At 46.9% G+C, this 26,305-nt stretch overlaps 6 protein-coding genes across 9 annotated transcripts in view; 4 read left to right on the forward strand and 2 right to left on the reverse strand.

Annotated features, from left to right (window-relative positions):
* The first annotated feature begins 12 nt into the window (after positions 1-12).
* LOC108158518 (probable 28S ribosomal protein S16, mitochondrial) lies at positions 13-885 on the forward strand. The gene is made up of 2 exons (XM_033398141.1): positions 13-485; positions 561-885. Exons 1-2 carry the CDS (start codon positions 369-371, stop codon positions 840-842), a joined length of 399 nt encoding a protein of 132 aa, XP_033254032.1. The 5' UTR covers positions 13-368; the 3' UTR covers positions 843-885.
* Positions 886-957: 72 nt separating this feature from the next.
* Positions 958-3,191, reverse strand: LOC117193387 (receptor expression-enhancing protein 5-like). 3 transcript variants are annotated; one of them, XM_033398136.1, is made up of 4 exons: positions 2,979-3,191; positions 1,362-1,594; positions 1,206-1,305; positions 958-1,145 (listed from the first exon to the last, which is right to left on the reverse strand). In XM_033398136.1, the coding sequence occupies exons 1-4, from the start codon at positions 3,127-3,129 to the stop codon at positions 1,084-1,086; spliced, it is 546 nt and encodes a 181-aa protein (XP_033254027.1). In that variant the 5' UTR covers positions 3,130-3,191; the 3' UTR covers positions 958-1,083. The 3 variants fall into 3 exon arrangements, with proteins under 3 accessions (XP_033254027.1, XP_033254029.1, XP_033254028.1); XM_033398138.1 differs by lacking the exon at positions 2,979-3,191 and adding an exon at positions 2,264-2,350; XM_033398137.1 differs by lacking the exon at positions 2,979-3,191 and adding an exon at positions 1,666-1,747.
* A 2,522-nt stretch (positions 3,192-5,713) lies between these two features.
* Positions 5,714-10,360, forward strand: LOC108158509 (ran-binding proteins 9/10 homolog). 2 transcript variants are annotated; one of them, XM_017290883.2, is made up of 12 exons: positions 5,715-5,789; positions 6,557-7,764; positions 8,158-8,322; positions 8,396-8,586; positions 8,655-8,836; positions 8,899-9,011; positions 9,078-9,229; positions 9,297-9,511; positions 9,572-9,738; positions 9,808-9,947; positions 10,018-10,129; positions 10,199-10,360. In XM_017290883.2, exons 2-12 carry the CDS (start codon positions 6,648-6,650, stop codon positions 10,333-10,335), a joined length of 2,691 nt encoding a protein of 896 aa, XP_017146372.2. In that variant the 5' UTR covers positions 5,715-5,789; positions 6,557-6,647; the 3' UTR covers positions 10,336-10,360. The 2 variants fall into 2 exon arrangements, with proteins under 2 accessions (XP_033254001.1, XP_017146372.2); XM_033398110.1 differs by having other exon boundaries at positions 5,714-5,789; positions 8,393-8,586; positions 9,572-9,947.
* Positions 10,343-11,629, forward strand: LOC117193389 (paired mesoderm homeobox protein 2B-like). The gene has a single exon (XM_033398140.1). It carries the CDS (start codon positions 10,360-10,362, stop codon positions 10,801-10,803), a length of 444 nt encoding a protein of 147 aa, XP_033254031.1. The 5' UTR covers positions 10,343-10,359; the 3' UTR covers positions 10,804-11,629.
* LOC108158515 (succinate dehydrogenase assembly factor 2-A, mitochondrial) lies at positions 11,601-12,573 on the reverse strand. The gene is given in 4 exon segments (XM_017290892.2): positions 11,601-12,209; positions 12,266-12,323; positions 12,326-12,440; positions 12,496-12,573. Coding segments are annotated over 4 exon segments (453 nt in total). The 5' UTR covers positions 12,514-12,573; the 3' UTR covers positions 11,601-11,947.
* Positions 12,574-12,753: 180 nt separating this feature from the next.
* Positions 12,754-26,305, forward strand: part of LOC117193385 (G protein alpha o subunit-like) — a 138,175-nt gene continuing 124,623 nt past the window's right edge. Inside the window, exons 1-2 of the mRNA XM_033398132.1 lie at positions 12,754-12,853; positions 24,540-24,833. Coding sequence (XP_033254023.1) covers positions 24,716-24,833 — 118 coding nt within the window. The 5' untranslated portion in view covers positions 12,754-12,853; positions 24,540-24,715. The remainder of the gene's footprint in view (positions 12,854-24,539; positions 24,834-26,305) is intronic.

The following is a 26,305-nucleotide window of genomic DNA, read 5'->3' on the forward strand; positions in this document are numbered from 1 at the left end:
TATTCGCCTGACCCTCAGTTCTCTTCCCATGATCGGAAATAGTATTCCTCGATTTTGATATTCGGTTGAATATTAACAGCTAGATAGAACTTTCAACCCTGAACACATAATTTTATCCGATTGATGAATCTGTTATCTACAGGATTGGCTAATTTTATGGTATCGTTTTTATTGGATAGTTTATAGAAAAAGGTTTAAACCAAAGAGGATGAAGCATAAAAGAGAGGAAAAATCCCACTACTGCTGGGGCTGTCGATACTATCGATTGCTGCGCGCACAACTATCGCCCAGACATCGCAATTACATCGCTGCAGCATAGCATAACCTTGCATTTGTTAAAAAGTTGAATTAAACATAAATAATTGAGGATGTCTCTGTCGCCGGCTAGTGGCATCGGCCGCTTCTACAAGCACTCGGCCAAGATCATCCGCTTCGTGCGTCTGGGCTGCACTAACCGGCCCTTCTATCACATTGTCGTCATGGAGGTATGGATATTGTCCCAGGGATGTTGTAACAGAGGCGGCTAATAACACGAACAATTGTGCCCACGGCGCCGCAAGAACCAGCACCAGCCTGTTATCGAGCAGGTCGACTCCTACGATCCCCTGCCCAACGACTTCAACGAGCGCCTGGTGGCGCTCAACACGGAACGCATCAGCTTCTGGCTCGGCAAGGGAGCTCACATCTCCGACCCGGCTGCGGAGCTGCTGGGCGTCACCGGACTGCTGCCCATCCACCCACGCACCTACATGACTGCCTGGCGGAACCGTACGAAGCTGGCCGAAGAGCAGGCGGAGGCAGCAGCAGCGGGCCAGGCCGAATCCGCTTCTGCGTCCGCATGAGCATTGTTAGATCAATAATAAAACCCTGTTTTCGATTTATGTATAACAAGCGAGATTTCTTCTTGGTTAACTACGTTAGCGACAGTCAAAACTGGATGCCTCACCAACAAACGGATAGATTTAAAATTTATTTTACCAATTCGACGTGACCAAACCCTAATTCCGTGCTGTCTAAAAAAATCCTGCGTGGAGGCGGGAGTACCAAATGCATGAAGAAGTGGCCGGCCGGCAGACCTTGTTCCTAATCATGCTTCAGCACATTGGTTGCCTTCTTCATGCCATCGTCAATCAGCTTGTCGACGGCTGCAATGGAAAGAAAAATCACATTAGGTTCGTTTAGGGAGAAGTGGATATTGTACTTACATTGGTGATGCTTCAGGAAGTAGGGTCGCACCAGTTTGTGGTAGATAATGGTGGAGCCGTTCTGCTCCGTGGGCAGCATGCACCAGATGAGGAAAGCACACTGAAACAGACGAGAAATTAGTTCAATCTTCAATACAATCCCATGCGATGGGTTACCTTCAGCAGCCAGTAGAAGGGTATGATGTGGGTCAGGACTCCCGAAAAGAACTCGATCACCGTGAAAATGCCGAAGGTGACCCAGTAGATTAGCCACTTGGTATCATCCTGCTTGGTGCTAGACTCAATCGCATGGATCGAGATGTAGGCCGGGTACAACACGCCAATAATGTTGCACAACAGCTGTGCCCCATAGCCGAAGATCAGATAGAGGACGCAGAAGCCGGCGGCACCTGGAAAAGTCGAAAAGAACACCAGTTAGAAAGTGGAAGGAGGGTTACAGGAAAGGGCCCAGGGTCTGTACCGTAGCGTAGCAAGGCATTCTCTTTAAAAAGTTCGATCACTTTACTCTCCACGCTATCAACTGCCATGATCTCCGTCTCGATGGCCACTGGGTTGTGCCCATTGAAGCAAAAGGGCCCTTAGGCTGTCGCACAGCATCGCGCAGGGGCGGTTTGTGTAAGCACGAGTCCGTTGGGGCGGCTTCTAGCGAGATTTTATCCATAGATTTTACCCCCGCTAAATCCAAATTTCTGAGGAATCCTTACAGTCCATTTACGATGGACGGTGCCTTGCGGCCCTCCCTGATTTGGGGCCCTAATTGGTGTCCCCCGTTCCGCCCCAAGGCTGTGAGAGGCTAATTATAACCATTTAGCTGTTGTCACAAGTGTCATCTGCAGAATTCTGCACCTGATGCCTGACGGCGGCCCGATCCCGGTCAGTCTCGCCTTGCCAGCACAGAATAGCACATCGGACTCGCCGCGGATCGCTCTATCCACCGCATAATGATGTCATGCCCGACCGCCGATGAGTATTTCGCTAATTATATTTATGGGCGTTTTATTGTTCAGTTCAAAGGTGTTCGGAGATGGGTGCCAGCAGAAGGAACGGTAGGGACTCACCTGAGCCAATGTAGATAACGGGAAGTTTTATTTGCATAATATAATCCCAGAGCCACATCTGGGGCTTTCACGCACACAGAGGCACGCGCTCACCTGCCAGCCAGCGTTTTTACACGTGTGCAAACCGCCACGAAGGCAGAGGAGAGCTGGTCCGGAGCGAAGTCGAAGCCGAGTCTGACCTTTTGCGCTGACGACAATCTGGAGATCCGATCGGTACAATGCTCCACACGGTAATCTACGATTGCTCAGCGGACGGATAAAACATACTCTCGATAGAGTAAACAAAGAAAAGCACAAACCAAAAAACTTTTCATGGAAGCTATCACTCACACACAAGCACTGCATACGTAAGCTGACACATGCCCACACATATTCATGTAGAGATTCTACCTGGTGTGCGTGCGTACTTGCCGATACTATACCCCAGAGATAGACCATTTAATTACGCTTAAACGGTGCAGCGGCATTTGCCAAGCTGACGATAGTGATTAATCCCCAAATTAGGCAACTTTCCCTGCCCCGCTGCCTGCCACGGACTAAATGCCATGTCACAGCCCCTCGTCTACCATGCTATATATAACAGGTTGCTATTTATACATTTCTTTGTGAGAGAACTCTATTGCATCTTTTGGACTGGCGAAACCGTTAAGTGCTTGGATGTCCTCCTAAGTAACTGGGGGCGATGACGTCGTCCACACCAGGATCTTCTACTCACCGAAAAATATGTTCACGCGGTCAACGCTAGTCCGCTCTTCCACGATATCCAGCACCTTGGTCCAGGGTTTGTTGGTGTCGTGCAGCGATCTGGTAACCGTCTGCTTGTACTGGCCAAACCACTGTTGCAATTGAGTATATTGTGCGGCCATTTTTACTAAATTAAATTCCAATATCAAAAAACCCCGTACTTAGTTAAAATTATGCCGACTTGTGTCGATAAACCGATGAAAAAACTGATCTTAACACACTTAACCCCCTACATTTAAACAGGTGAAATCCTTGAGCTAAATTGCGAAAAAAAATCCAATTCCTTTTTCTTTCCTTAAAAAAAAGTTACCAAGATATATTTCGCCTGAGCTGCGCTAAAGTTCTTAAAGTTTCCTAATATTCGTGGAGAGTATTTTAATAACCACTGTCCGACAGTGGTGGGGTTTTTCGACTCCTCAGTTTTATGCTTTGACATCTTTTGCTTAAAGCTTTTGTATAAACTGTCCAATAAAACGGATTTCTTAAAGGTAGCCAATCTATACACAATTTATTCATCTAACGGATAAAATTATGAGTTTAGTGCGGAATGTACTATCTAGCTAGTAATAATAAACCGAATATCAAAATCAAGAAATACATAAATGGATTGTACAAATAATTCATCAGTATATTTACGGTATATTTTGGTACTGAGCCGTATTTTCGGTATATTTCTGATAGTTTACAGTATTTGGCGCTAAATGCCGCTCGATGATTGTACTGCGAAGCAGCTGCTCGATAAAAATGTCGAAGGTAGCTAAAAGGGATCGAGCACTTATTGGTCTGCACGATGTCTTGCTAAGTAGCATGAGAAGTTTCAATTGTGTGAACAATTGCAACATGCAAATTGATCTAAACAATTTCTACGATCCGGAACTCAACGGCTGCTTCAAGGGTAAGTCTGTGCTTAGAAAACAATCAAACCTCTAAGAAAACTCTTGACACAATTCATGTTTCCCCTTAGGCAGACACTCTCGTTTGCTGCATGAGCAATTTGCACCTCAGTGCGCCACCAAGGACTTGGTGGTGAGACCGTGTTTGATACTCCGCTCTTACGAGAACTAGGAAGCATTTTGAAAATACTGATAACCTATGTGAGTAGTACCACGGAAGTCTATGCCCAATTTGTGGATGGCTCTCCTCCTCTGGTATGGACCAAAAATGATGTCCTAGGGGCCAAGAGTCAGTTCAAACAAAAACTGCATATGTTGGACATTGTCTTGGCTCGCTACAACGATGGCTGCTATTATCGCGCCCAGATCATCGAGGAATCAGACCGGTACTACAAGATCTTATATGTAGACTACGGCAATACAGAGTTTGTGCCCCTAAATGCGGAGATATAGACAGTCTTCGGCCATATCGCGCCGTTAGCTGCTACAAAAATGGCATCTCAAAGTATCTCAAAAGCAAAATACTCAACGAGGAGCAAGACGTAGTGCTGGCCAGTCGTCTGCATGATGCATGCATGCTTTACGATTCCATTCCTTGCGACAATGCCGATCTGCGCGAAAAACTAATGAAGCGCGGCTATGCACAGCCCGATGGTCCTAGAACCATATGATTTTGATCTTGATCAGTAAACGGATTTCCTTGTCTTCTCATACAAAGTATAACATAGTCATTTAAATAACAATCCTATGGTCCTTAAGGGAACCACAGAGGAAGGACGGTGCTGGAGATCGATTTATCAACCGAAAAAACATTTCATTTTGATTACTTAGCGTATAATTTTCGTATAAAACTTGTAGGCAAACATGGATAACTACATACTACATATAAATTGGGAAAGACGGACGTGCTTTTTGGCGGAGTATTGCGTATCCTTTTTTAGCTTTTTTTTTAATTCCATAACCATACCAAATAAACAATATATACATATGTATGTATATGTCCCCGAGTATATTGCTAATTTCTCTCACACGTCAAGTCGCTTGATTAATGTTCTTCTTGGAACTCGCCCAATTGCACAACACAAAGCAAAAGCATCAAAATTAAAACAATAGTGATAATTGCCTCTAATGTGGAAGCACAAAATAATCAAAGGACACCGAGCTATTGTCGTGTTAATTCAATTGGAATGTTTCGGCAAAAAGGGTAATAGCTGAAGGCCCAAAGTACACGTCTCTCAGAGCAGGAATGAGCTTCGTAATGCACTGTGAATTGCAAGCTGGACCCGCCTTGAAGGCAATTGACAGTGCTGTGTTGTATTGGCTCTGAGATTCTGGCAGATCTGCTGTCCAGTCCTTGTAGCACAAATTTTAAAACAAATCCATTTTGGCGCGCAGCTCTATCGACTATCCATAACCGATAGTATTTATAGCTATATATATATACTATTTCTGATCATGGGAAGAGAACGTGTCGACACTAACCATAAAGTATATAGATGTGCCAGTTCATACAACGAAAGCGTCACACACTGGCTAGGGTATCGATCAGTGCGTATTAGAATACACTCTACGAAACTGATAAAACGTGAAAAAATTTAACGCGCAAAAAATATCGTGATTTTTATTGCAAGTAAAAAGGATGGACAGGATTGACACACAAACACACTTGCAAACACTAAATTTGTCTGCTTTAACTCAAGTTGTTCACCTGTTTAAATAGAGCGGGGTTAAGTTCGTTTTTTTCATTGGCATGTTTATGGAATATCTTGAATATGAGACGGTATATTTCGGTATATTTTATCGATAAAATCTGCGGTCACACTGATTCACACGAAGCTGAAATCAAAATGAAAAAATAATTTAAAAAGTGCGTAGCCACTGCTAGAAAGGTAACTAACTATTCGTGAACATTAATTGAAACATTCGGGCCAATGGCATTGAATGCAATTCAGACAAATCCATCAGCAAATTCATAATAATTCATTGCCCCAGCAAAATTTTCTTCTCCATTTGTACGTGTATTTGTGTGGACAGTGACTCGTTGGTTAGAGGGAAAACAAAGAAAACGTCGAAAAGAACGACGTAAAAACGCATTGCAAAATCATTTTATTCCGTTTAAATGTTGTTAATCTAACGCTTCTGCAGAGCAGGAAAAGTAAATTAATTTTTATTGTATTGATTTTTTGCCTTGGCTGCAATTCCCGTGCATGTAGTTGTTGTTGTTGCTGTTGCTCTAGTTGTTGTTCCTTTTTGTCGTTGTTCATGTTATTGGTGCTGCAGCTGCGCGTCGAACCTGTAAATGTAGTTGTTGTTTGGTTGGAGATGCAATAATTGTTGCTGTTAATTTGGGTCAGAGCTGCGTCGCAGCAGTGAAGCAAAGTGAAGAGAAGAGACAGGAGCGAGCGAGAGAGCGAGCGGGCCAAAGCCAAAGTGTGCAATGATGAAAGAGAACCTGCGAGCGAGGGAGACGGACGGAGTAACGGACAAAGGACACTGCAATTTGAGGTTGATGTATGCTGCCTGCCTGCCTGTCAGCCCTTCCTCCCACCATGCCTACCCCCCACCGTATACACACAGCATCCTCTCACAGCACACGCAGAAACTGAAAGAAAGAAAAGCCATCCGCACTCAAAATGATTTTCGTTCGTGTTCGCAGCGTTCTCTTCTAACTGTGCTTCTTCCCCGTGCCGTGCCCTGCCACAAGTACCTCTTAAGTACCGCGCGTTCAGTAGATCGTTGAGTCGACAATGGACAACGACCACCATCCAAACTTTTCCTCGGACAGCAGCAGCACGAGCAGTGGGAGCAGCAGGAACGCAGCAGCAGCCGCACCAGTAGCAGCAGCAGCAGTAGAAACAACAGCAGCAACGTTAACCACAGTCGGGGGTTCCCATGAGCCTATGAGTGAATCTTCCTCTCCTTCCTCCTCCTCGTCCGTCCCCCATCCCCAGTCGTTCAGTGCAGCCATTTTATTCAACATTGATACAGAAGAAGATGAAGACGAAGGTCACGACCATTCATCGCATGATCATCACTCTCCTACTCCTCCTTTTCACCAGACTGCATCGCAACCCGCATTAGAGCCACAACTGGAGCCAATGCCCGAGCCCGAGCAGCAGCAGCAGCAGCAGCATCCAGAAATAGAAATAGAGCCAGAGCAGCAGCAGCCACTACTGGAGGACGGGGACTCCGATTCGGAGCGAGAGCGAAGTCCACAACAGCAGCAGCGGCAGCCAGTGGGCATAGTCGCCAACGCGATTGCGGATACCATTGACGCCGGTGCCATTCCCAACGAAGCCGTGGAGCGCATCGACGATTTCGAGGACGACGACGACGACCTCGACGAAGGCGAAGACGCTGTCTCCGCTCCCCGCGATATCGACGACCAGGCCCCCTCGACATCCGCTGGCAGCCAGCGGCTGAGCTCGGTGGCCGTCCTGCCGACCCACTCTTCTGCCGCTACCACCGCTGGCCAGAGTGCGAGCCGTGTCTCACTGAACCAGTTGGGTACCCCGCCCTCTGCCCCCGGTACTCCCGCCGACGACGCCTTCGACGATCAGGAGAACGACAACAATAACAACAACGCGGCCGCAGCGAGACGCACTCGTCATTTTTACAGCAACAACGGGAGCCGCTTCACCAACGACATGTTCCCCGGCAACTGCCGCCAGAAGAACTCGAATCAGAGCTCGCCCCGCTCCGGCAGAGGACGTCACCCGCCTACACAGCAGGGCGTGGATCCGCTTCGTCTACTCTATCCCAATGTGAACGAGACCGAGACTCCGTTGCCGCGCTGCTGGAGTACTCATGACAAATGTCTGTCGATAGGACTGTCGCAGAACAATCTGCGCGTTACCTTCAAAGGTGAGTGCTACCCGACCCACTGATCCCACTCGCACGTGAGAAATCTGGCAGAGGACATCGTCCTGTAATATGTAAAATTTGTCGCACCCAAGGAGTAGAGGAGTGAAACGACACCCAATGCACTTTGATGGCCATTTGATGTGCCTGCAGTCGTCCCGCTCTTCCGCACCAGCTGTGCTGTGGCTTTTGTTTTTCAGCATTCACTTCTCCCACGCTCATTCGCGTGACTGTGCAACAGCCAGTGTTGTGCTGTTAACGCAGAATGTTGATTAACAGAACAGCTGACCGAGTTGCGTGCAAAGTTGTATAGGTGGCGCTACTGCGTCAAACAGAGATGGAAAATGAATATGTTGTAAATTGTAGATTTTATAAGCGAAACCTTTCCCGTTGCAGGCGTGGGCAAACAGCACAGTGATGCCGCCTCCGTGCGCACCGCCTACCCCATTCCATCCTCCTGTGGGTTGTACTACTTCGAGGTGCGCATCATCTCGAAGGGCCGCAACGGCTATATGGGCATCGGCCTGACTGCCCAGCAGTTCCGCATGAACCGCTTGCCAGGTATGTGTCCACAGGGTTGTTAGGGGCAATCCCTCGTACTTCCTAATGAACGCACCCCCCTTAACCCAAGTAGGTTGGGACAAACAGTCGTACGGTTACCATGGCGACGACGGCAATTCGTTTAGCTCCTCGGGCAACGGCCAGACCTACGGACCGACCTTCACCACCGGCGACGTGATCGGCTGCTGCGTGAACTTCGTGAACAACACTTGCTTCTACACAAAGAACGGCGTGGACCTCGGCATCGCATTTAGGGACTTGCCGGTTGGTAGTCGACGACCCGTCCACCCGCTCCTGCCAAGGCTAACCTCCATTCTACCGTATTTCCACAGACAAAACTCTATCCGACAGTGGGTCTGCAGACGCCCGGTGAGGAGGTCGATGCCAACTTTGGCCAGGAGCCGTTCAAATTCGACAGAATCCTCGACATGATGAAGGAGATGCGCGCGAATGTTCTGCGAAAGATCGACAGATACCCACATCTGCTGGAAACGCCGGAGAACCTAATGAATCGGTGGGTGGTGCAGCAGAACACTCAAGTTTCAAGCATTAATCGTATTGCACCTTTATTGGCAGGTTGGTCTCCACCTATCTGGTGCACAACGGCTACAGCAAGACGGCCGAGGCCTTCAACGGCTACACGAATCAGCCATTCGACGAGGACTTGGCCTCCATCAAGACGCGACAAAGTTAGTAGTGGAGTTTCTTTGAAGCACAGGGGGGAAACTAATTGTTCCCATCTTCCATATTTCCAGAGATCATTAAGCTCATACAGACCGGCAAAATGAGCCAGGCCATTGAATACACGCTGCGCTCGTATCCCGGCCTGCTCGAGGCCAACAAGAATTTGTGGTTCTCCCTGAAGTGTCGTCAATTTATCGAAATGATCAACGGAGCTGACATCGAGGTGAGTCGAAGACTTGAGAGGTTAAAGGCATCAACGTCACATTGTCCTTTGTCTTTGTACCCAACAGCCGGGCAACAATAAAGTCACAGCCACGACGCAGACCATGCCCACAAATCAGACCTCTGTGATACAGTCAACCAAGGCGTTCAAGCACAGCAAGGTGGGCAACAGCAGCAGCCACAGCCACAGCAACAGCCAGAGCAACCAGCCAACACAACAGAACAACACTGCGATTCCAGCTGTGATAAAACTAGAGGGCGGCGAAAAGCAGGAACTGAAAAAGTTTGTAAACTAAAGGGTTTAGCGGAGTTTTTATTGAAGAGCTTTTCTCACCTTTTGCAGCATGGTCATAGACGAAAACTCCAACAAGTGCGCGGAGCACGACACCAACAGCACGGATGTGGAGATGGAACCGTGCCAGAGCCACTCTAACGGCAGCGGCGACTCCTGCTCCAATGGCAATGCCAGTGGAGTGCGCCACTCTTTAGATGCCATCGACGAGGAAATGGGTATAGAAATAGAAAAATCAGAAACCAGAAAGAGAATCAAGCTAATCAAGGTTGCCCAAACGCACCCAGATGTAGACGTTTCACCGTCATCTCGCAGCTGTGGTCGTGTCATCGAGAAGATACTCGAGTTTGGCAAGGAGCTGTCCTGCATGGGCCAGCAACTGGAAAAGGATAACCTCATGACCGAGGAGGAGCGTCAAATGTTGGAGGTAAATCCCCCTATTATTAAAAGCAGCCTTCGCGCTTCCACTCTACACCGATTTCGATTTTATTTCGCAGGATGCATTTAGCTTGATTGCCTACTCAAACCCCTGGTCCAGTCCGCTCGGCTGGCTCTTGTGCCCCTCGCGACGTGAAAACGTCTCCACCACGCTCAATTCGGCCATATTGGGTAAGTCCTTTGGCACCAGTCGTTTCCCCACTGCAATCTTACGCTCTGCTGTGTGGCTTTCGCTTGCAGAGTACCTTAACTTTGAGAAACGTCCCCCGCTGGAGTTCCTGGTGGCTCATGCATCCGAGCTAATCAAGGTGATCGGGCAGCACTCGCTGGGCGAAGATGCTTTCATTACCATCGACGATGTGTTCCCGCAAAATTGACCTAGTTCGCCGACGCTGCTGAAGATGTTCGAGACCACGCTGACCCTGCCGCGCACCAGCGTGCTGACCGAACCGCTGGGCAGCGTAGTACCCTCCACATCGACCGCGGCGGTGGCTGTTCAGACGACCAAGCGTCGCCGGCGTCGTCGCAACAAGAGGCGACGCAAGTCCTCGCTCTCCGGCAGCACCGAAGCGTCCTCATCCCGCACCTACGATCCTGTCATGACGGGCAGCAGCAGCAGCAGCATGCGTAGTACGGGTGGGGGGGGCCCGGGTGTAATGCGTCGTGGTCGTTATCGCGGAGTCAGCTCATCCTCAACATCAGCAGCAGCGGCGGCGGCAGCGGCAGCAGCGGCGGCGGCAGCGGCAGCAGCGTCTGCGGCGGCATCAGCAGCCGCATCGATGAGTGGCGGAAGCAGTCCTTCTATGTATATGGATCCGCAGGACTACTTCGAGACGCTCGACTAGATTATTTACAATTTTCGTCGTAGGTTAAATTTTGTTGTTACTTCAGTTCTCTTCTTTTTTACCAGCGCGCCGACATGCGAGCGAACGCCTATTAAATTTCCCTCTTTTTAACTGATTCATTTGCTAAAGATGCGCGACATCGGCGACTATTTGCGGCCTTTTGATTTAGCGTGATTTTTAATAACTTTTAACGTATATTTCATATAGCCCCTGTAATCATAAAGTGTGTAATATTATGATGTGTAATTAAACTGCGAACCTTTCAAGAATACCTTGCGCCCCAACCTGACCCACACATACACATACCCAAACCCAATCTCATAAGCCATAACCATACTCACAACAAGCTGACAACAACACTCAATCCCCAAACCACATTTAATCTAGAAAGATATGACTATTTAAGTAAAAACAGTTCAACCATCTATGTAGCATGTTAATAGAGAAACCCGTCAATAGTTCAATGCTGTAAACGTTCGTAGACTCTCCTCACTCACTCTCTCTGTCTCACACTATCTGTCACCCGATCACGATTACGTTGATCTGTCCAGTGCATCACGGAACGTTCCATCAGTTTCACTCACGCATCTGCTTTGCGGCAAGACTAAGGCAAGGCATTAGCAAAGTTTTAAGTGTAACATTTCGCTATAGTGGTTAAGCAAATTACATTTACTCTAAATATATATACTTATACTATGCATATATACATATGTATGTATGTATGTATATATATATACCATGAAGGACATACACACGAAAGGCAAGCATGAATTCAATTAACTGGATAATCGTTTAAATATATTGTATGGATGTGTATTTCAGGAAATCAAAACCGTGTTTTATTTGGTGAGGAACTAGGTCTAAGGCCACGGCTGCTTAAACGATCAAGAGTGGAACCAAATAGTCAGAAAATTGCAACGCCCAAAAGAAAGTCTCTCCTTTTCTATAACTCAAATTGCACCCACGGATGTGTAAAGATGCGTTTCCTAACAACTGTTACAAGCAATATCTTAGCGAACAATTCAGTGCTTAACTTAAACAAACAAATACATATATTTATAATGTGCTGAACCGAATACATAAGATTTTCCCGTGTGAAATGCGATTGAAATATCTGGGTTGACATCATAGATACCCGACGCTCCTACAAGTCGGGCTGTCTTATGCGCTGCACGCGGTCCTCGTTCTTCACATGCTGCTTTAGCATGCACGTATCATACTGGGGCGGTGTGGGCTTCGTTTCGGTGGCCCAATAGAATATGTCCCAGTCGTTGCTCACGCCGTTGATGAGCTCGTCGTACTGGGCTGTCTGGGCGGCGGAGAAGTCCCTCAGATGCTTGGCCACAAACGTGCTGAGGAGCAGATCATTCTCGAGCATGCCACGCTTCCGACTCTGATACAGCAGCCTGGAATTGACTAGAAATGAAGTATTTTACTTGGGCTAGATATTCATTCGATTTACCGCTGCTTGCGAGTCTCGTCGGGTCGGAGTGGATACTCAGGCACAGGCAAATGCGGAGATCATCGTAGTCGACTATCTGCGACGGAGTTGTAAACTCAGTTTTGTCGAGGCTGCTACTGGCCGAGCGATGTGGGGCAATCATGGGCCGCACCAACCGACGCGATGCTGTGCTGAACTAAAGATAACTAAATTAGCTACCATTCCTGGTTGACTTGGAGACTCTAACACACCAGAAATTGCCGCAACATTATTATTTATAAAACACAATTATATAACGGCACTGTTGGGAAGTTCAGACAGAACACAGTGCTGCAAAGCTCCCCAAAACAGCTGTTGTAAAGTTTTAAAACTCTGTTAAACTGTATGTTAGCATGAACGCCGTTTAACATGAGAGCGATGACTATTTGCATGCCACTTAACATTAACAAAGCTGTTCAACGACTGTTAAATAGAGGAGGAAAACTCTGTTATTGTTATGTTAACCGACGCGGGCGGAGCGAGAGGCAGGAAAATTTTCGCACTGGAAAAGTTTGATTTATTAGTGTATAATTGAAGAATAAATAAAGTGCAGTGCTCCCCAGTGCAACGGTAATTGTCTCGATCAGTTTGAGTGCATTAAACGCCCAAATTCGCGTTGAAAAAGTAATGAACGAAGAAGAAGAGAGCGAGAGGTAGAAGGGTGCTCTTCTGCTCGTGTGCAAGTGTTGTGTGTATACGGCGCTGGAACTAGGCGGTGGAAAATGCTTTACCTCCCACGGGGGGGTGGTGGGGTGTGGGCTCGGCTCAGCCTATGTAGCCTGTAGCCTGTGCAGCCCGTGAGAGTGCGTAGTGTGTGCGTGAGCGTGAGCTAAATGAAAATTTATACGAAACACCACCCAGCAGAAGCAGCAAAAGAAGCACCACACCACCTCCGGGCCTGGGCAGGCGGCGCACCCACGCAAGCCCATGTCGAGTTTGCATAAAAAACGCATGAAACTACAGTATGTTCCAGTCCCACCTGAACGATAGGTGGCCAGGGCTGAGGGCGACGCGCCATCTAGCGGAAGTCCAGGGAGGCTCGACGGTGTATGGTGACATCGGGGGGAGCTGGAGCCGTTACTGGGGATATAAGGAAGAGAATAGGATTAGTTATATGTATTAGTAAGGGAAAAAGGGATAAATAGGAGTGAAAATATTAGAAAACGTGGATTGGATTATGGAAATCGTGGAGCGTGGACGTGGAAATTTGAAATTTTGTGCTTAAAACAGAAAGTATGAAGTGAGTACAGAAAAGGCGGGCGATAAAATAGGTTGTAATGCAGAAAATTTTACTAACAGCCGGCAAGGAATATAGCCACCAGAACCGGGCCAGAAGGTTTCCTGGAGAGGGACACTGGAGTTCGAGAAAGTCGACTGCAGAGAAGAAGACTGCCCAACGGAACCTGAGTGAGTTCGTTCCAGTTGCGCGTGTGTGAGCCAAGTAGCGCGGGACGTGTGAAGGGGGAGGGTGAAAGAGGGCGATTTAGCTGCCAGGGCGATTCTAGCCACACCGCACGATCGTTGCATCGCCTTCCAGTGCGTGCCACACGTTTGGTCTCATTCACCAAGTAAAAACCCCGAAACCCTATTCACACACACACACACGCGCACACGTATACACGGACCTATATAAATTTAGGGCTGACCGGCCACGGCCAGCGATCGCCCACGTCGTTTAAGCTTAAAGAAAAAAAACATAATCCGCACTCCAAACACCGCTCCACATTAAATGTTATTTTGTTCCGTGTGTTGTCCTTTATTTAGTAATTAGTATTAGCTTAAACCGTTTAACGTAAAATCTTGGCCATTGAAAAAAAATATGTAAAAACACCAACACCTTTCACGAACCTAAATCTGCGATCAGCTGTTCAGTGCCAGAAGATTAACCCTTAGTGGGTGACGCGGGGGTCCCATCAGTCCACCGTATTTGGTCGAGCGATTTGGGGAAAAATATTGTTTATTGTTTATGTCCCGGGGACCCTTAACAAGAGCTCTTGGTAGGTTAAGTCTCCGTAGGGGCCCGAGTTAAATTAACTCCCGTAAAACTGGATCCACTCATCTACACATATTCCATTACGTATGGGTGAGGGTATCCCTGTTGGTTGAACGAAATTTCAGCAGTTATTTCCTTGTTTGTCTTTGTGTCGAACGTTTTGGTGTTTCTTAGTGGTTAGTGATAATTTTGAGTATAGCGATTTATTAATGAGAAAGATGAAATTGTCAATTTACGATTATTAAAGCTTGGATATATATTGAAGCATGATGCATTAAATTTAAAATAGAGGGAGGACGCGTGGCGTAAGCCATGGATTAGGCCAGCCGTTACCGTTCCAGCAGAGGGTGGCCAAAATGAATGATGTGTTTGGTCACAGGTAGGGCGGGCGCGCGAAGTGATAACACCCAAGCTTCACCCACTTGATAGCCGTCTGTTCATGATTTTCTTTGTTGTTGTTAGGTTGTTGTTAGTTTTGATGTCCCGAGAAGTAGTATGTCTCCTTTTTTGTCTACATGTGGCGGGCAAGGGGAACTACCCAGCCCTGGGGTCGACAGCTAGCCGGCATTGCCCTCTGGGAAACAAGCCAAGTGTAACAAATGGCGCCCAATTTATTTTCGAATTCGCATGCATCTGGACTGACGCAGGTTCGGGTGGTATTACAAGAAATGTCACTCGGGCTGGGAAGGGAAATTGAGGGGAATGAAAAAAAATAATACATTTAGTGGAGAAGACGACAGCTCGCGAAGTGCAGTTTAGCTGTCCCGGCAGAAGTCGCTGCTGCAGGCTTAAGGTGAGCGTAAAGCTGGTCCTTAATGGCGCGGGGTGATTGATGCTAGGGATGGATAGACGGAGGCAGTTAACGGATATATAAAATATGTGATAGGGACTTACGAATTACAGTTGAACATTTTGTCGCTATTCGATGTCGCAAGTGAACGTAAGTCACTGCCGTTCAACAAAAAAATGGACAGGGAGTTTGCGACGGACACATTGCCTGGTGGACTGTGATATCGAATAAATCTGTGATGGAATGTGATATTGGAATAAGTTAGAGTAAGTCATGTAGGTAAATGTTCATTGTAGTTTCGCACCTGTTTGTTTAAAACAAAGCCGCTTTCGTGTTTTTGAACCTGTTGTCTGTCTGCCGAGAGGTGGTGAGGAGTAGGTGGCCCGGGAGTCGTAAAGACAACCCGCGATGCATCTGTTGTCATGGCAGATCGGTATGATGGATGACAGGAACAAATCACAAGCAAAGTGAGCTCATGCACCGTGAGGCTTCTCGTTTATCGGCCATCGCTTAGAGCGATGACTAGAGTAGATGACAGGCCACACAAAGGTGGTGTTCGTAATTGTAGGATATCCGTAGGGCGACTGTCAAGTGGAGCGCAGAAACTGGAGCGGTTGCTGGTCCCGGCTAGTCACGTGTCCCCCTCTTAATGAATCTTGTAAGAAGAAGAAGAACTGTTAGGAATTTTTGTTGTTAGGTTTTGTGTTGTGTTGAATGTGTTTGAAGTTTGAGTGTCTTAGGTGTCGATCGAATATACATGTATGTTATTATTTATTTATTCAAATATTTAATTGCATATATCTCGTTAACGGCGCTGGTTGGCGCAATATTTATATCGGTATTTATTTATTTATTTATCGGAGTATTTATTGGTCCGAAGCGTGGTGTTATTTATTCTTACTAGTTATTTCTTTGGGTATTTATTTCTTTATTTATATATATTATCTTAGTTTAGGAGTTTCCCTTTTTTTTTTTGTAATATTGGTGTTGCTCGGTGCAGATGCCACAAGAAGGGGGTAGTCGACAGTATCATACGCGATCACGCGTAAACAAAACAGTGGACCAGATAGGAGAAGTGTCAGGGGCGATGTTTGATCAAGATCGGGAGGAACTTGGAGCTGAGGGTGGGTTGCCAAGAACACCGGTCCAGGCCAGGTCAGAAGAATGGCCAATGTCCGATCCTACACCCACGCTTGCTTCCGAACTGGCATCAGCAGTCAACGTATCGTTGGCTCAGGCTCATGCGACACACAGGGCAGCGAACACTGACTCGATTAGTCGGGTGTTGCAGGAGGAGTTGCGTAAGGGGTTTATCGAGATGATGCACCAACTCAACGAGGTACTCCAGCCGGTTAGACAGCTGCAGCAGCAGAAGGAACCGCAGCGGGAGGAGGTTCACCACGAGCAGGAGTATCGAGGAGCAATCCCGAAAAGGAAGCCGTCTAGCACGACTGATGCGCCGATTCCGCCACCAAAACCATTTTTTGGCTCGCTCGGGGCGAGGTGGTATTGGTCCGGAACCGTCTTCAGGAGTAGGACCGACCGCATCCAGTGAGCAGCATCAACGGGGTGGGCATCAAGCGCGAAATTGGCGAAACCCGATAGCACTCAGACACTCGGGTCAGGGTCGTGGCGAGGGTAGGAGAGCTGGTGGGATTCCTCGAGAAGATCCGCATCCAAATCCCCCGGGTTATAGACCTTGGCCACGGTGGGGCCGAGTCGAAAAATGGGACGTGACGTTCGACGGAGACAGCAACAAAATGACAGTCGAGGATTTTGTGTTCCGAATTGAATTCCTACAAGCCCAATGCCGCTGTCCGTGGGATGAAGTTGTAAAGGGATTTCATCACCTGGTTACAGGAAACGCGCGGGAATGGTACTGGCAGTACATCCGTGATCATGGCGGTGGTGTTTGGCAGGAACTAAGGGGCGACTTAATTGCTCGTTTCCGAGGCACGGCGTCCGAGTTCGACCGCATGAGAGAACTGCGAGAAAGAATGCAGCGGTCAAACGAGAGTGTGGAAGACTTTTTCCATGTCATGAGAAAGCTCGCGTCGAGGTTGGAGATGCCACCACCTGAAAAGGAGAATGTAGTGAGGTGTGGGTGTGGCCTACGTTGGGCGCGGCAGAAGAATGCAGGGCACGCCGGCGTGTGCTCAATAGTGTTCCGGAATCCGGTGGGCATGCCCACGCGTATGTTGTCCCTCCTGGGACTGATGACATACTCGTGGTGGTGTTCCAGTCCCACCTGAACGATAGGTGGCCAGGGCTGAGGGCGACGCGCCATCTAGCGGAAGTCCAGGGAGGCTCGATGGTGTATGGTGACATCGGGGGGAGCTGGAGCCGTTACTGGGGATATAAGGAAGAGAATAGGATTAGTTATATGTATTAGTAAGGGAAAAAGGGATAAATAGGAGTGAAAATATTAGAAAACGTGGATTGGATTATGGAAATCGTGGAGCGTGGACGTTGAAATTTGAAATTTTGTGCTTAAAACAGAAAGTTTGAAGTGAGTACAGAAAAGGCGGGCGATAAAATAGGTTGTAATGCAGAAAATTTTACTAACAGCCGGCAAGGAATATAGCCACCAGAACCGGGCCAGAAGGTTTCCTGGAGAGGGACACTGGAGTTCGAGAAAGTCGACTGCAGAGAAGAAGACTGCCCAACGGAACCTGAGTGAGTTCGTTCCAGTTGCGCGTGTGTGAGCCAAGTAGCGCGGGACGTGTGAAGGGGGAGGGTGAAAGAGGGCGAATTTAGCTGCCGGGGCGATTCTAGCCACACCGCACGATCGTTGCATCGCCTTCCAGTGCGTGCCACACGTTTGGTCTCATTCACCAAGTAAAAACCCCGAAACCCTATTCACACACACACACACGCGCACACGTATACACGGACCTATATAAATTTAGGGCTGACCGGCCACGGCCAGCGATCGCCCACGACGTTTAAGCTTAAAGAAAAAAAACATAATCCGCACTCCAAACACCGTTCCACATTAAATGTTATTTTGTTCCGTGTGTTGTCCTTTATTTAGTAATTAGTATTAGCTTAAACCGTTTAACGTAAAATCTTGGCCATTGAAAAAAATATGTAAAAACACCAACACCTTTCACGAACCTAAATCTGCGATCAGCTGTTCAGTGCCAGAAGATTAACCCTTAGTGGGTGACGCGGGGGTCCCATCAGTCCACCGTATTTGGTCGAGCGATTTGTGGAAAAATATTGTTTATTGTTTATGTCCCGGGGACCCTTAACAAGAGCTCTTGGTAGGTTAAGTCTCCGTAGGGGCCCGAGTTAAATTAACTCCCGTAAAACTGGATCCACTCATCTACACATATTCCATTACGTATGGGTGAGGGTATCCCTGTTGGTTGAACGAAATTTCAGCAGTTATTTCCTTGTTTGTCTTTGTGTCGAACGTTTTGGTGTTTCTTAGTGGTTAGTGATAATTTTGAGTATAGCGATTTATTAATGAGAAAGATGAAATTGTCAATTTACGATTATTAAAGCTTGGATATATATTGAAGCATGAAGACTGAAATTTAAAATAGAGGGAGGACGCGTGGCGTAAGCCATGGATTAGGCCAGCCGTTACCGTTCCAGCAGAGGGTGGCCAAAATGAACGTTGTGTTTGGTCACAGGTAGGGCGGGCGCGCGAAGTGATAACACCCAAGCTTCACCCACTTGATAGCCGTCTGTTCATGATTTTCTTTGTTGTTGTTAGGTTGTTGTTAGTTTTGATGTCCCGAGAAGTAGTATGTCTCCTTTTTTGTCTACATGTGGCGGGCAAGGGGAACTACCCAGCCCTGGGGTCGACAGCTAGCCGGCATTGCCCTCTGGGAAACAAGCCAAGTGTAACAAGTATTTTCTGCATAATTGAATTGATGGCGAAAAGCGCTGCTTTTCACACCCCGAAGCATCGAATCATCGCGCTCCCCTCCCCCTCCCCAGCCCATAGCCTGTAGAGCCGGCACCCGCTGCCACATTGCGCCTACGCCCTCGCCTAACACATACACACAGAACACCAAAAAAAAAAGAAGAAAAAGAACAAGAACTTAAAATAGGGAGCAGGACTCTCTCCAGAGCTCCATTCCAGTGCTTAATTCATTTACATGATAAATTACCAAGCCCCGCGCTCTGTATCTCCGTATCGTATCTCGTCTGGCACCATCGATGATATCTCCCAAACTGCCGATAGCCCTCCCTATTGATAAGATAGCCGCTGTTTGAGATGCCAAGCTTTTTTGGCACCTATGTGTTTCAAAAATGAAAAGAGATTTCGGGTTAAACTTTATAATTCGTATTTAATCTTGGTGGCTTAGCGGAAGCCGATTGCTTGCTATTGCCAGATAAACTTTATGCGAGATCGATATGCAACCAATGCGCCGAGGGGTTAGCATAGAACTAAACTATAGACGACGGCGTTAGATCAAAGTGATTGCCGAAGTGGCGGCAGCAGATCAAAGTAGTTGCCGAAGTGGCGGCGGCAGAGAGCCCCTTTAGCGGGAGAGCGCAGCAGCTCTGCAGAACGTCAACGTTTTACAACATAGTCGGCTCTCGCTGCTCATACAATAATAATGTTAAATTTACGGTTATTCTTCAGCGGCTGGCCCGAACATACTCCCCCCGTTGGGAGCTAGTCTCTCAACAGATTCCTTAAGGGGCAGCAAACATAGCCGAGTGACGGCCCTCCTGATGTTTCCTGAGGATGTCTTCAGGTCAGCGACGCGACACACTCCGTCCTTGCCCAAAACGACATCGACCACTCTAGCCAGTGGCCAACGCATTGGAGGAAGATTTTCGTCCTTCACCAGAACGAGGTCGTTCTTGCAGATGTTTTGCGCGGGGGTACGCCACTTCGCGCGCTCTGCAAAAGAGTGAGATACTCTTCGCGCCAACGGCTCCAAAATATTTGCTGTAGTTGGGTGACGCGCTGCCAGCCATCCAGACGATTGTAGTTCAGCTTCGTTAGGTCAGGCTCGAGGATTTGCTCATGGGGGCCGCCTAAATGCAGATGAGCAGGAGTCAAAACGTCTAAATCATCAGGATTTTCTGAAAGCGAGAGCAAAGGGCGAGAGTTAACAATTGCAGTGATCTGACAGATCAGAGTGCGCAGCTCGTCGAAGCTAAGCACAGATGGTCCAACTGAGCGGTACAGGTGATATTTTGCGGTCTTCACGGCCGCTTCCCACAACCCGCCAAAATGCGGAGAGCGAGGTGGGATGAAACGCCAGTCGATCGAGTCAGCCAAGCAGGATTCGTGGACCTCCTTCATATGCGGTTCGCTCAGACAAAGCTTCTTTAGCTCCAGAAGCTCGTTCTTGGCCCCAACGAAGTTTGTCGCATTGTCCGACCAAATTTGACTTGGCCTTCCTCGAGTGGAAGTAAAACGCCTTAGTGCGCCTAGAAACGATGCGGTGGTCAAATCCTTTACGAGCTCCATGTGTATAGCCTTAGAAGTGAAACAGATGAATACGCTAATGTAGCACTTGATCGGAGGCCTCGTGCGGATTTCTGATCGGTAGAAAAAAGGTCCAAAGTAATCTACTCCAGTGACTTCAAAAGCTCGAGATCCTTCCAAACGTTCCTTAGGTAGGTCTCCCATGATGTGTTCGACCATGCGCGGCCTAGTCCTGAAGCATCTCACACATCTGCTGACGACCCTTGACACTGCCTTAACACCTCCAATGGGCCAATATTCCAGCCGAATTTTGGATAGCAAGGCGCGAGGTCCGGCATGGAGGTTTCTTTCATGATAATATCTTATCAGCGCAAAGGTAATGGAATGTCCCTTTGGCAGAATGAGCGGGTGCTGAGCGTCAAATCCTAGCGATGAGTTGCCAAGACGACCTCCAACTCTAAATAGTCCAGAATGATCGATGAACGGGTTGAGCGAACTAATAGAACTGGATTTCATGACTTGACCATTGCGCCGAATCTCCTTTATGTCCATCCACAAATTTGCCAGCTGAATGTGTCGAATTAGAAGATGCGTTCCTTGCCGAATATCAGAAACGGTGAGTCCTGGATGCCTAAGACGATGTATAAATTTATGCATGTAGGCGAATGTGCGCTGCATGCGAAAGAATGAATTCGCAAATTAGCAATCCTCTCTTGCGAAGCTCCAAAGTTGCTATGTTGTTAGATGGAGATACAGGCCACTTATCCTTGGAGCCTAGCAAAAAGAATGGGCCGTGAAACCATAGCTCTGACTGGATAAGATGGTTGGGAAGCGAGCCTCTCGAGAGAATATCAGCAGGATTTAAAGATGTGGGAACATAGCGCCATTCCATGGCTGCCGTCAACTCCTGAATTGATGCCACTCGATTTACCACGAAAACTTGAAATTTAGCTGGCTCGTCCCTAATCCAAGATAATGCTGTTGACGAATCCGACCAGCAATAGAACCGACCTGTAAAGATTCCCATGTCCTTTACATTCTGCATGATTTTCGCAAGCAAATGGGCTCCACTTAATTCCAGCTTAGGAATCGATATAGTCTTTAGCGGCGCCACTCGCGACTTTGAGCACAAAAAGTGGCTCAAAGACTGGGCTTCCCTGGACACGACATACACGCAAGCGCCATATGCTTCTAAGCTGGCATCACAGAATCCGTGAACTTCTGTAGCCACACTAGAACGAAGAACCAAGCGAGGAAATGAGATCCGAGAAATGCTTGCCAAACTATTTCTCAAGTCCATCCAAGTTGAATGCAACGCTGAGGGTAGGCTTTAATCCCAATCCAAATTTTCTCTCCAAAGCTGCTGAAGGAAGATTTTGCACCTGACAATGACTGGATTTATCAATCCAAGAGGGTCGTAGAACCGCGCAATCGTAGATAAAACCGACCGCTTTGATGGCTTTGAGTTTGTGTCCAGTGCGGACAAGGCAAAAAGCAGCTGATCCGAAGCAGGGTCCCACGCTAAGCCGAGAGTTTTGGCAATGTCGCTTCCATCATTAAACTTTAGGAACTTCTCTATGTCATCTTCAGGGGTTCCCTCAAGTAATTCCTGGTGACTGGAGCACCATTTCCTAAGTTTAAAATTACCACGGGACAGTAAAGCTGATGTTTGGTGCATCTTGTCCATGACCTGTGCGACCGAATTACCGCCCGAAATAAGGTCATCCACGTAAAACTCCTGCCGCAGAGCAGCTGAGCCAAGAGGGTAGGACTCACCCTCGTCGATGGCCAGCTGGTGCATTGCGCGGACCGCTAAAAATGATGCAGCCCTCGTCCCGTATGTGACGGTGTCTAATGTGTAGACTTGAACCTCGGACTCGATGGAATCTCGCCATAGGATGCACTGATACAAATTGTCGGGTGGAGACACTCGTACGCAGCGGTACATTTTACAAATGTCCCCAGTGAGAGCGACTGGATATGTTCGAAAGCGAATCAATATGTTAAACAATGCAGGCTGAATAACAGGGCCTGACATCATCACATCATTTAGAGAATATCCAGTTGATGTAGCTGCGGATCCGTCGAAAACGACACGGAGTTTTGTCGTCGTACTGTCCTCCTTTAGGACACAGTGATGAGGCAAGAAAAATTTGCAGAGACTACGGGAATCAGGGTTGACTTGGTGCATATGATGCAAATCAATGTACTCCCTCATAAAGGCGGAATACCGCTCCTTGAGTGTAGGATTACGCTCCAGTTTTCGCTCCAGACTGATGAACCGTCGATAAGCCTGAGCATAAGATTCTCCTAAACGATCAGTATTGTTATTTAGCGGCAGACGAACTGCATACTCCCCGGATGGCAACCGTGAAAGGTGGCTTACGAAATGTGCTTCACAATCGTCTTCTTCTTTGGGATTCAAACCAGCCTCCACACAATTCTCGACTTCCCAAAACATACGAAGAGTTTTATCAACCGCTCCATTTTCTGGCAGCGTTGCTGCAAGAATTCGAAGAATTCCTCTGCGGTAGGTATAGCATCCGACGATGTGTGCTCCTCCCATTTGGTTTGCGTCTTCGAATCCAACTTCTGCAGCAGCATGTTGATGACCATGAATCCTGAAATCTCCTCAGCAGTTCCCAATGTCTGCAACGCTCGCATGTGTAAATTGACTGCATCCGAAAACTCCCGAAGCCTTTTAGCAGAAGGCGAGTCTACCCTCTTTAGCCCAAGAATCTTCTTGATGTGTGCCTGGAAAACAAGTCTTTTGTTATTAAAGCGTTTATTAAGTATATCCAGAGCCGCACGATAATTGGCACTGGAGAGCTCTAACGATCGAACCGAATCCAAAGCCGCATCAGCGAGGCAAGAGCGAAGGTGCTGGAATTTCTCGATGTCACTGAGATCCGCATCCGCTTCAATCACCGATTTGAACATTGCCATAAAATCCGAGAACTCGACGTATCCACCAGAAAATTTAGGCACCTTCAGCTCAGGAAGTCGCTGCTTGTGAGCCATGATGATGGTACTATGTCCGGAATGGCTTGGCAGAGTCGTAGAATGGGCAGCGGCGTGTGACTGGCTTACTTCAACAGCAGCCAGCAACTCAGCTTTCAACGATATGAAAAGAGTATCGAAGATTTCGCGCAGCTCACTCCCAATCTCGTTTTGATCGAGAGCCTCCAACTCATTATGGGCCTTATTAAATTCCTCTCGAATTTCTGCCAACATATCAAGGCGCACCTCGACTTCCGCGGCGGTCAGCTTATCGATTTTATTCCCCGCGAAGGATTCGCCAAGCCTGTGCAATCGATCATATAATGACTGACTTTTACGCTTATACAGACTCAGTCTGGAATCAGCCACCACAATATTTCCGCCCGCGCTGTATTCGGATCGTTGTCTATGTTAACCGTTGTGCAATTCGACACAACAACGGAAAATGAAATACCGATTAAGCGACGATGTATAGACGCGAGAGCGAGAATGCAAGACACGAAAAGTCAAGAACCGCGGCTGCAGCTGCGCAGAGAATGAGAGATTCGACGCTTAAGGTACCGGAATTTGTCTATAAATATTCCAGCCGCACTCTCACTGAATTTGCACTTTAAACTGTTTTTCAACGTGCACCCAAATGTATTTGTTGGTAGTTAAACTACCCAACAACAAAATATTGTATAAATAATAAGTGTTTTAACGGAACGCGATTAAGCAATGGTTTTATATCACGTCGGGGGGTCACCAATGTTTGAGATGCCAAGCTTTTTTGGCACCTATGTGTTTCAAAAATGAAAAGAGATTTCGGGTTAAACTTTATAATTCGTATTTAATCTTGGTGGCTTAGCGGAAGCCGAAAGCTTGCTATGGCCAGATAAACTTTATGCGAGATCGATATGCAACCAATGCGCAGAGGGGTTAGCATAGAACTAAACTATAGACGACGGCGTTAGATCAAAGTGATCAAAGTTCGTTAGAGATTGTTTATGGGGCAACGACGACGACGACGATGATGATGATGTGGATAATGATGATGATTCCCCATTGCAAACAATTCTGAATTCCGTTTCAGCTGAACTGTAAAATTGTACATACACATAAACAAATGTTCTCCTAAGAGGAAGCGTGAACCGGGAAGTTGCCTACTCGCCTAGCCTCCATCACCCCAAATAATCCGACGAGAAGCAGAGCAGGAGCAACACCGCAAACATCAGCAGATCATCAGAAACTACCATCAGAGCCACCATAATGGGCTGCACTACCTCCGCCGAAGAGCGCGCTGCCATACAGCGGTCCAAACAGATCGAGAAGAACCTGAAGGAGGATGGCATTCAGGCGGCCAAGGACATCAAGCTGCTGCTGCTTGGTAAGTGCCAGCGGAAGTGGAAATTCCATTTCCCCCATTCACCATTTACCATTTACTATTTACCTTTTCCATTGCTGTAATCTAATGGAAATGGCCACTTTATCAATTGAGATTTCGAGGCCCTTGAGTTGGCTGGAAAATTGTATTTTCGGTTTTATGTGCTGATAGATGAGGTACATATTTATCGTGCACTTTCACTGAGCACAGTGGGTAGGAAGTACATTTTTGTGGATGGGAAGGGGAAAAGGTAGTAATGAAGAGAAACAGTATCCTGTAGCTCTTGTAGTATGCTAATATTAAATTAAATATAATATACACATTCACATAAAGTATTCATTATTTCGAATACCCACTGTACCGACGGTACTTAAAGAATACACACTGTAACACTTTGTTGCAGTGTTTACGTAACAATAAAGTCCCAGACATTCTGGGTGATCGTATTACGATTCACTCAAGAATGCCTCGAGCGACCCAAGTGCAGCGTCAGCATGTTCCCATGACTTGACGGCACTAATATACATGCATACACACATAGATCTTCCCTCGCGCTCTCGCTGCCAACAGCGCGCTATGGTCCGAATGACCACTTTTGTTGGCCAAAACCTAATTTTTCAAAGTCAAAGCTGAAACCTGGTTTTGATCGCGCTGCATTCGAAAAAGATGGACCGTTAAAGCTGCGTACCAGAAATTTCGATAGATGGCGCCACTTCTGCAAAATCAGCTGTTCAACCTAGCTATTGTTATCGAAAAGCACGTGAAGGGAAAAAGTGCCGGATTAAGAACAATTTTAAATCTCTCAAAAATTAAAAAACGCAAGGAACTAATTAAATTTTTTTGATGAATCTTAATCAGTCGGGTTTGTATTACGTGTTTTGAGTTGTGAACTGTATCTAGTAGTTGTGATGTCTTCGTAATTGTAGGTTAAAGTGAGTCGTTCAACATGTGCCACCTTGTAATAAAAACTAATTTTTGAAAAGGTGTACAAAGTGAGTCCTACCTAGTCCCACCCTGAAACCTTTTGTGTGTTGTAGATTAATAAATTCTTTTTGAAATGTATATAGTAAGAAATGCAACTTTTCACCACAATTCTTTAAATTTGCATTATTAGATCATTACCTCACATTAAAAAATGCAGAATTGTTTGCCTTATGGCATTCAGAAAAGGGTAAAAAAATCAAAAAGGAAAATGTGGTACTGGAATTTTTAAAATCAGCACTTAATGGTGACATATCAGAAGAAATGACCACAGCATTTGTTGAAACCAGCAAAAAAATTAATTATCGGTTGACAACAAAATGGAAAATATGCAGGTCAAATATAAAGATGTTTCAACGGAAATATGTAGATTGGCTTGATCAACAAACAAGTGTAGCCGTCCCAAAAGCCTTAAAGTCAGTGGGACGCCCTGTATTGTTATATACCAAAAAAGGTCGCAGAGCACAAAGAAGGCAGGATGCAGATCTTGTTAC

This window comes from Drosophila miranda (assembly GCF_003369915.1).
Source record: "Drosophila miranda strain MSH22 chromosome Y unlocalized genomic scaffold, D.miranda_PacBio2.1 Contig_Y2_pilon, whole genome shotgun sequence".
Lineage (NCBI taxonomy): Eukaryota > Metazoa > Arthropoda > Insecta > Diptera > Drosophilidae > Drosophila > Drosophila miranda.

Coding starts and splice junctions, on each gene's coding strand:
- LOC108158518 (XM_033398141.1), top strand. CDS start 369: ATGTCTCTGTCGCCGGCTAGTGGCATCGGCCGCTTCTACAAGCACTCG. Junction 486..560: donor ATCACATTGTCGTCATGGAG/GTATGGATATTG, acceptor CGGCGCCGCAAG/AACCAGCACCAGCCTGTTAT.
- LOC117193387 (XM_033398136.1), bottom strand. CDS start 3,129: ATGGCCGCACAATATACTCAATTGCAACAGTGGTTTGGCCAGTACAAG. Junction 1,306..1,361: donor CCTTCTACTGGCTGCTGAAG/GTAACCCATCGC, acceptor CGTCTGTTTCAG/TGTGCTTTCCTCATCTGGTG. Junction 1,146..1,205: donor CTTCCTGAAGCATCACCAAT/GTAAGTACAATA, acceptor TTTCCATTGCAG/CCGTCGACAAGCTGATTGAC.
- LOC108158509 (XM_033398110.1), top strand. CDS start 6,648: ATGGACAACGACCACCATCCAAACTTTTCCTCGGACAGCAGCAGCACG. Junction 9,230..9,296: donor TCAACGGAGCTGACATCGAG/GTGAGTCGAAGA, acceptor TGTACCCAACAG/CCGGGCAACAATAAAGTCAC. Junction 9,512..9,571: donor GAAAAGCAGGAACTGAAAAA/GTTTGTAAACTA, acceptor CACCTTTTGCAG/CATGGTCATAGACGAAAACT.
- LOC117193389 (XM_033398140.1), top strand. CDS start 10,360: ATGTTCGAGACCACGCTGACCCTGCCGCGCACCAGCGTGCTGACCGAA.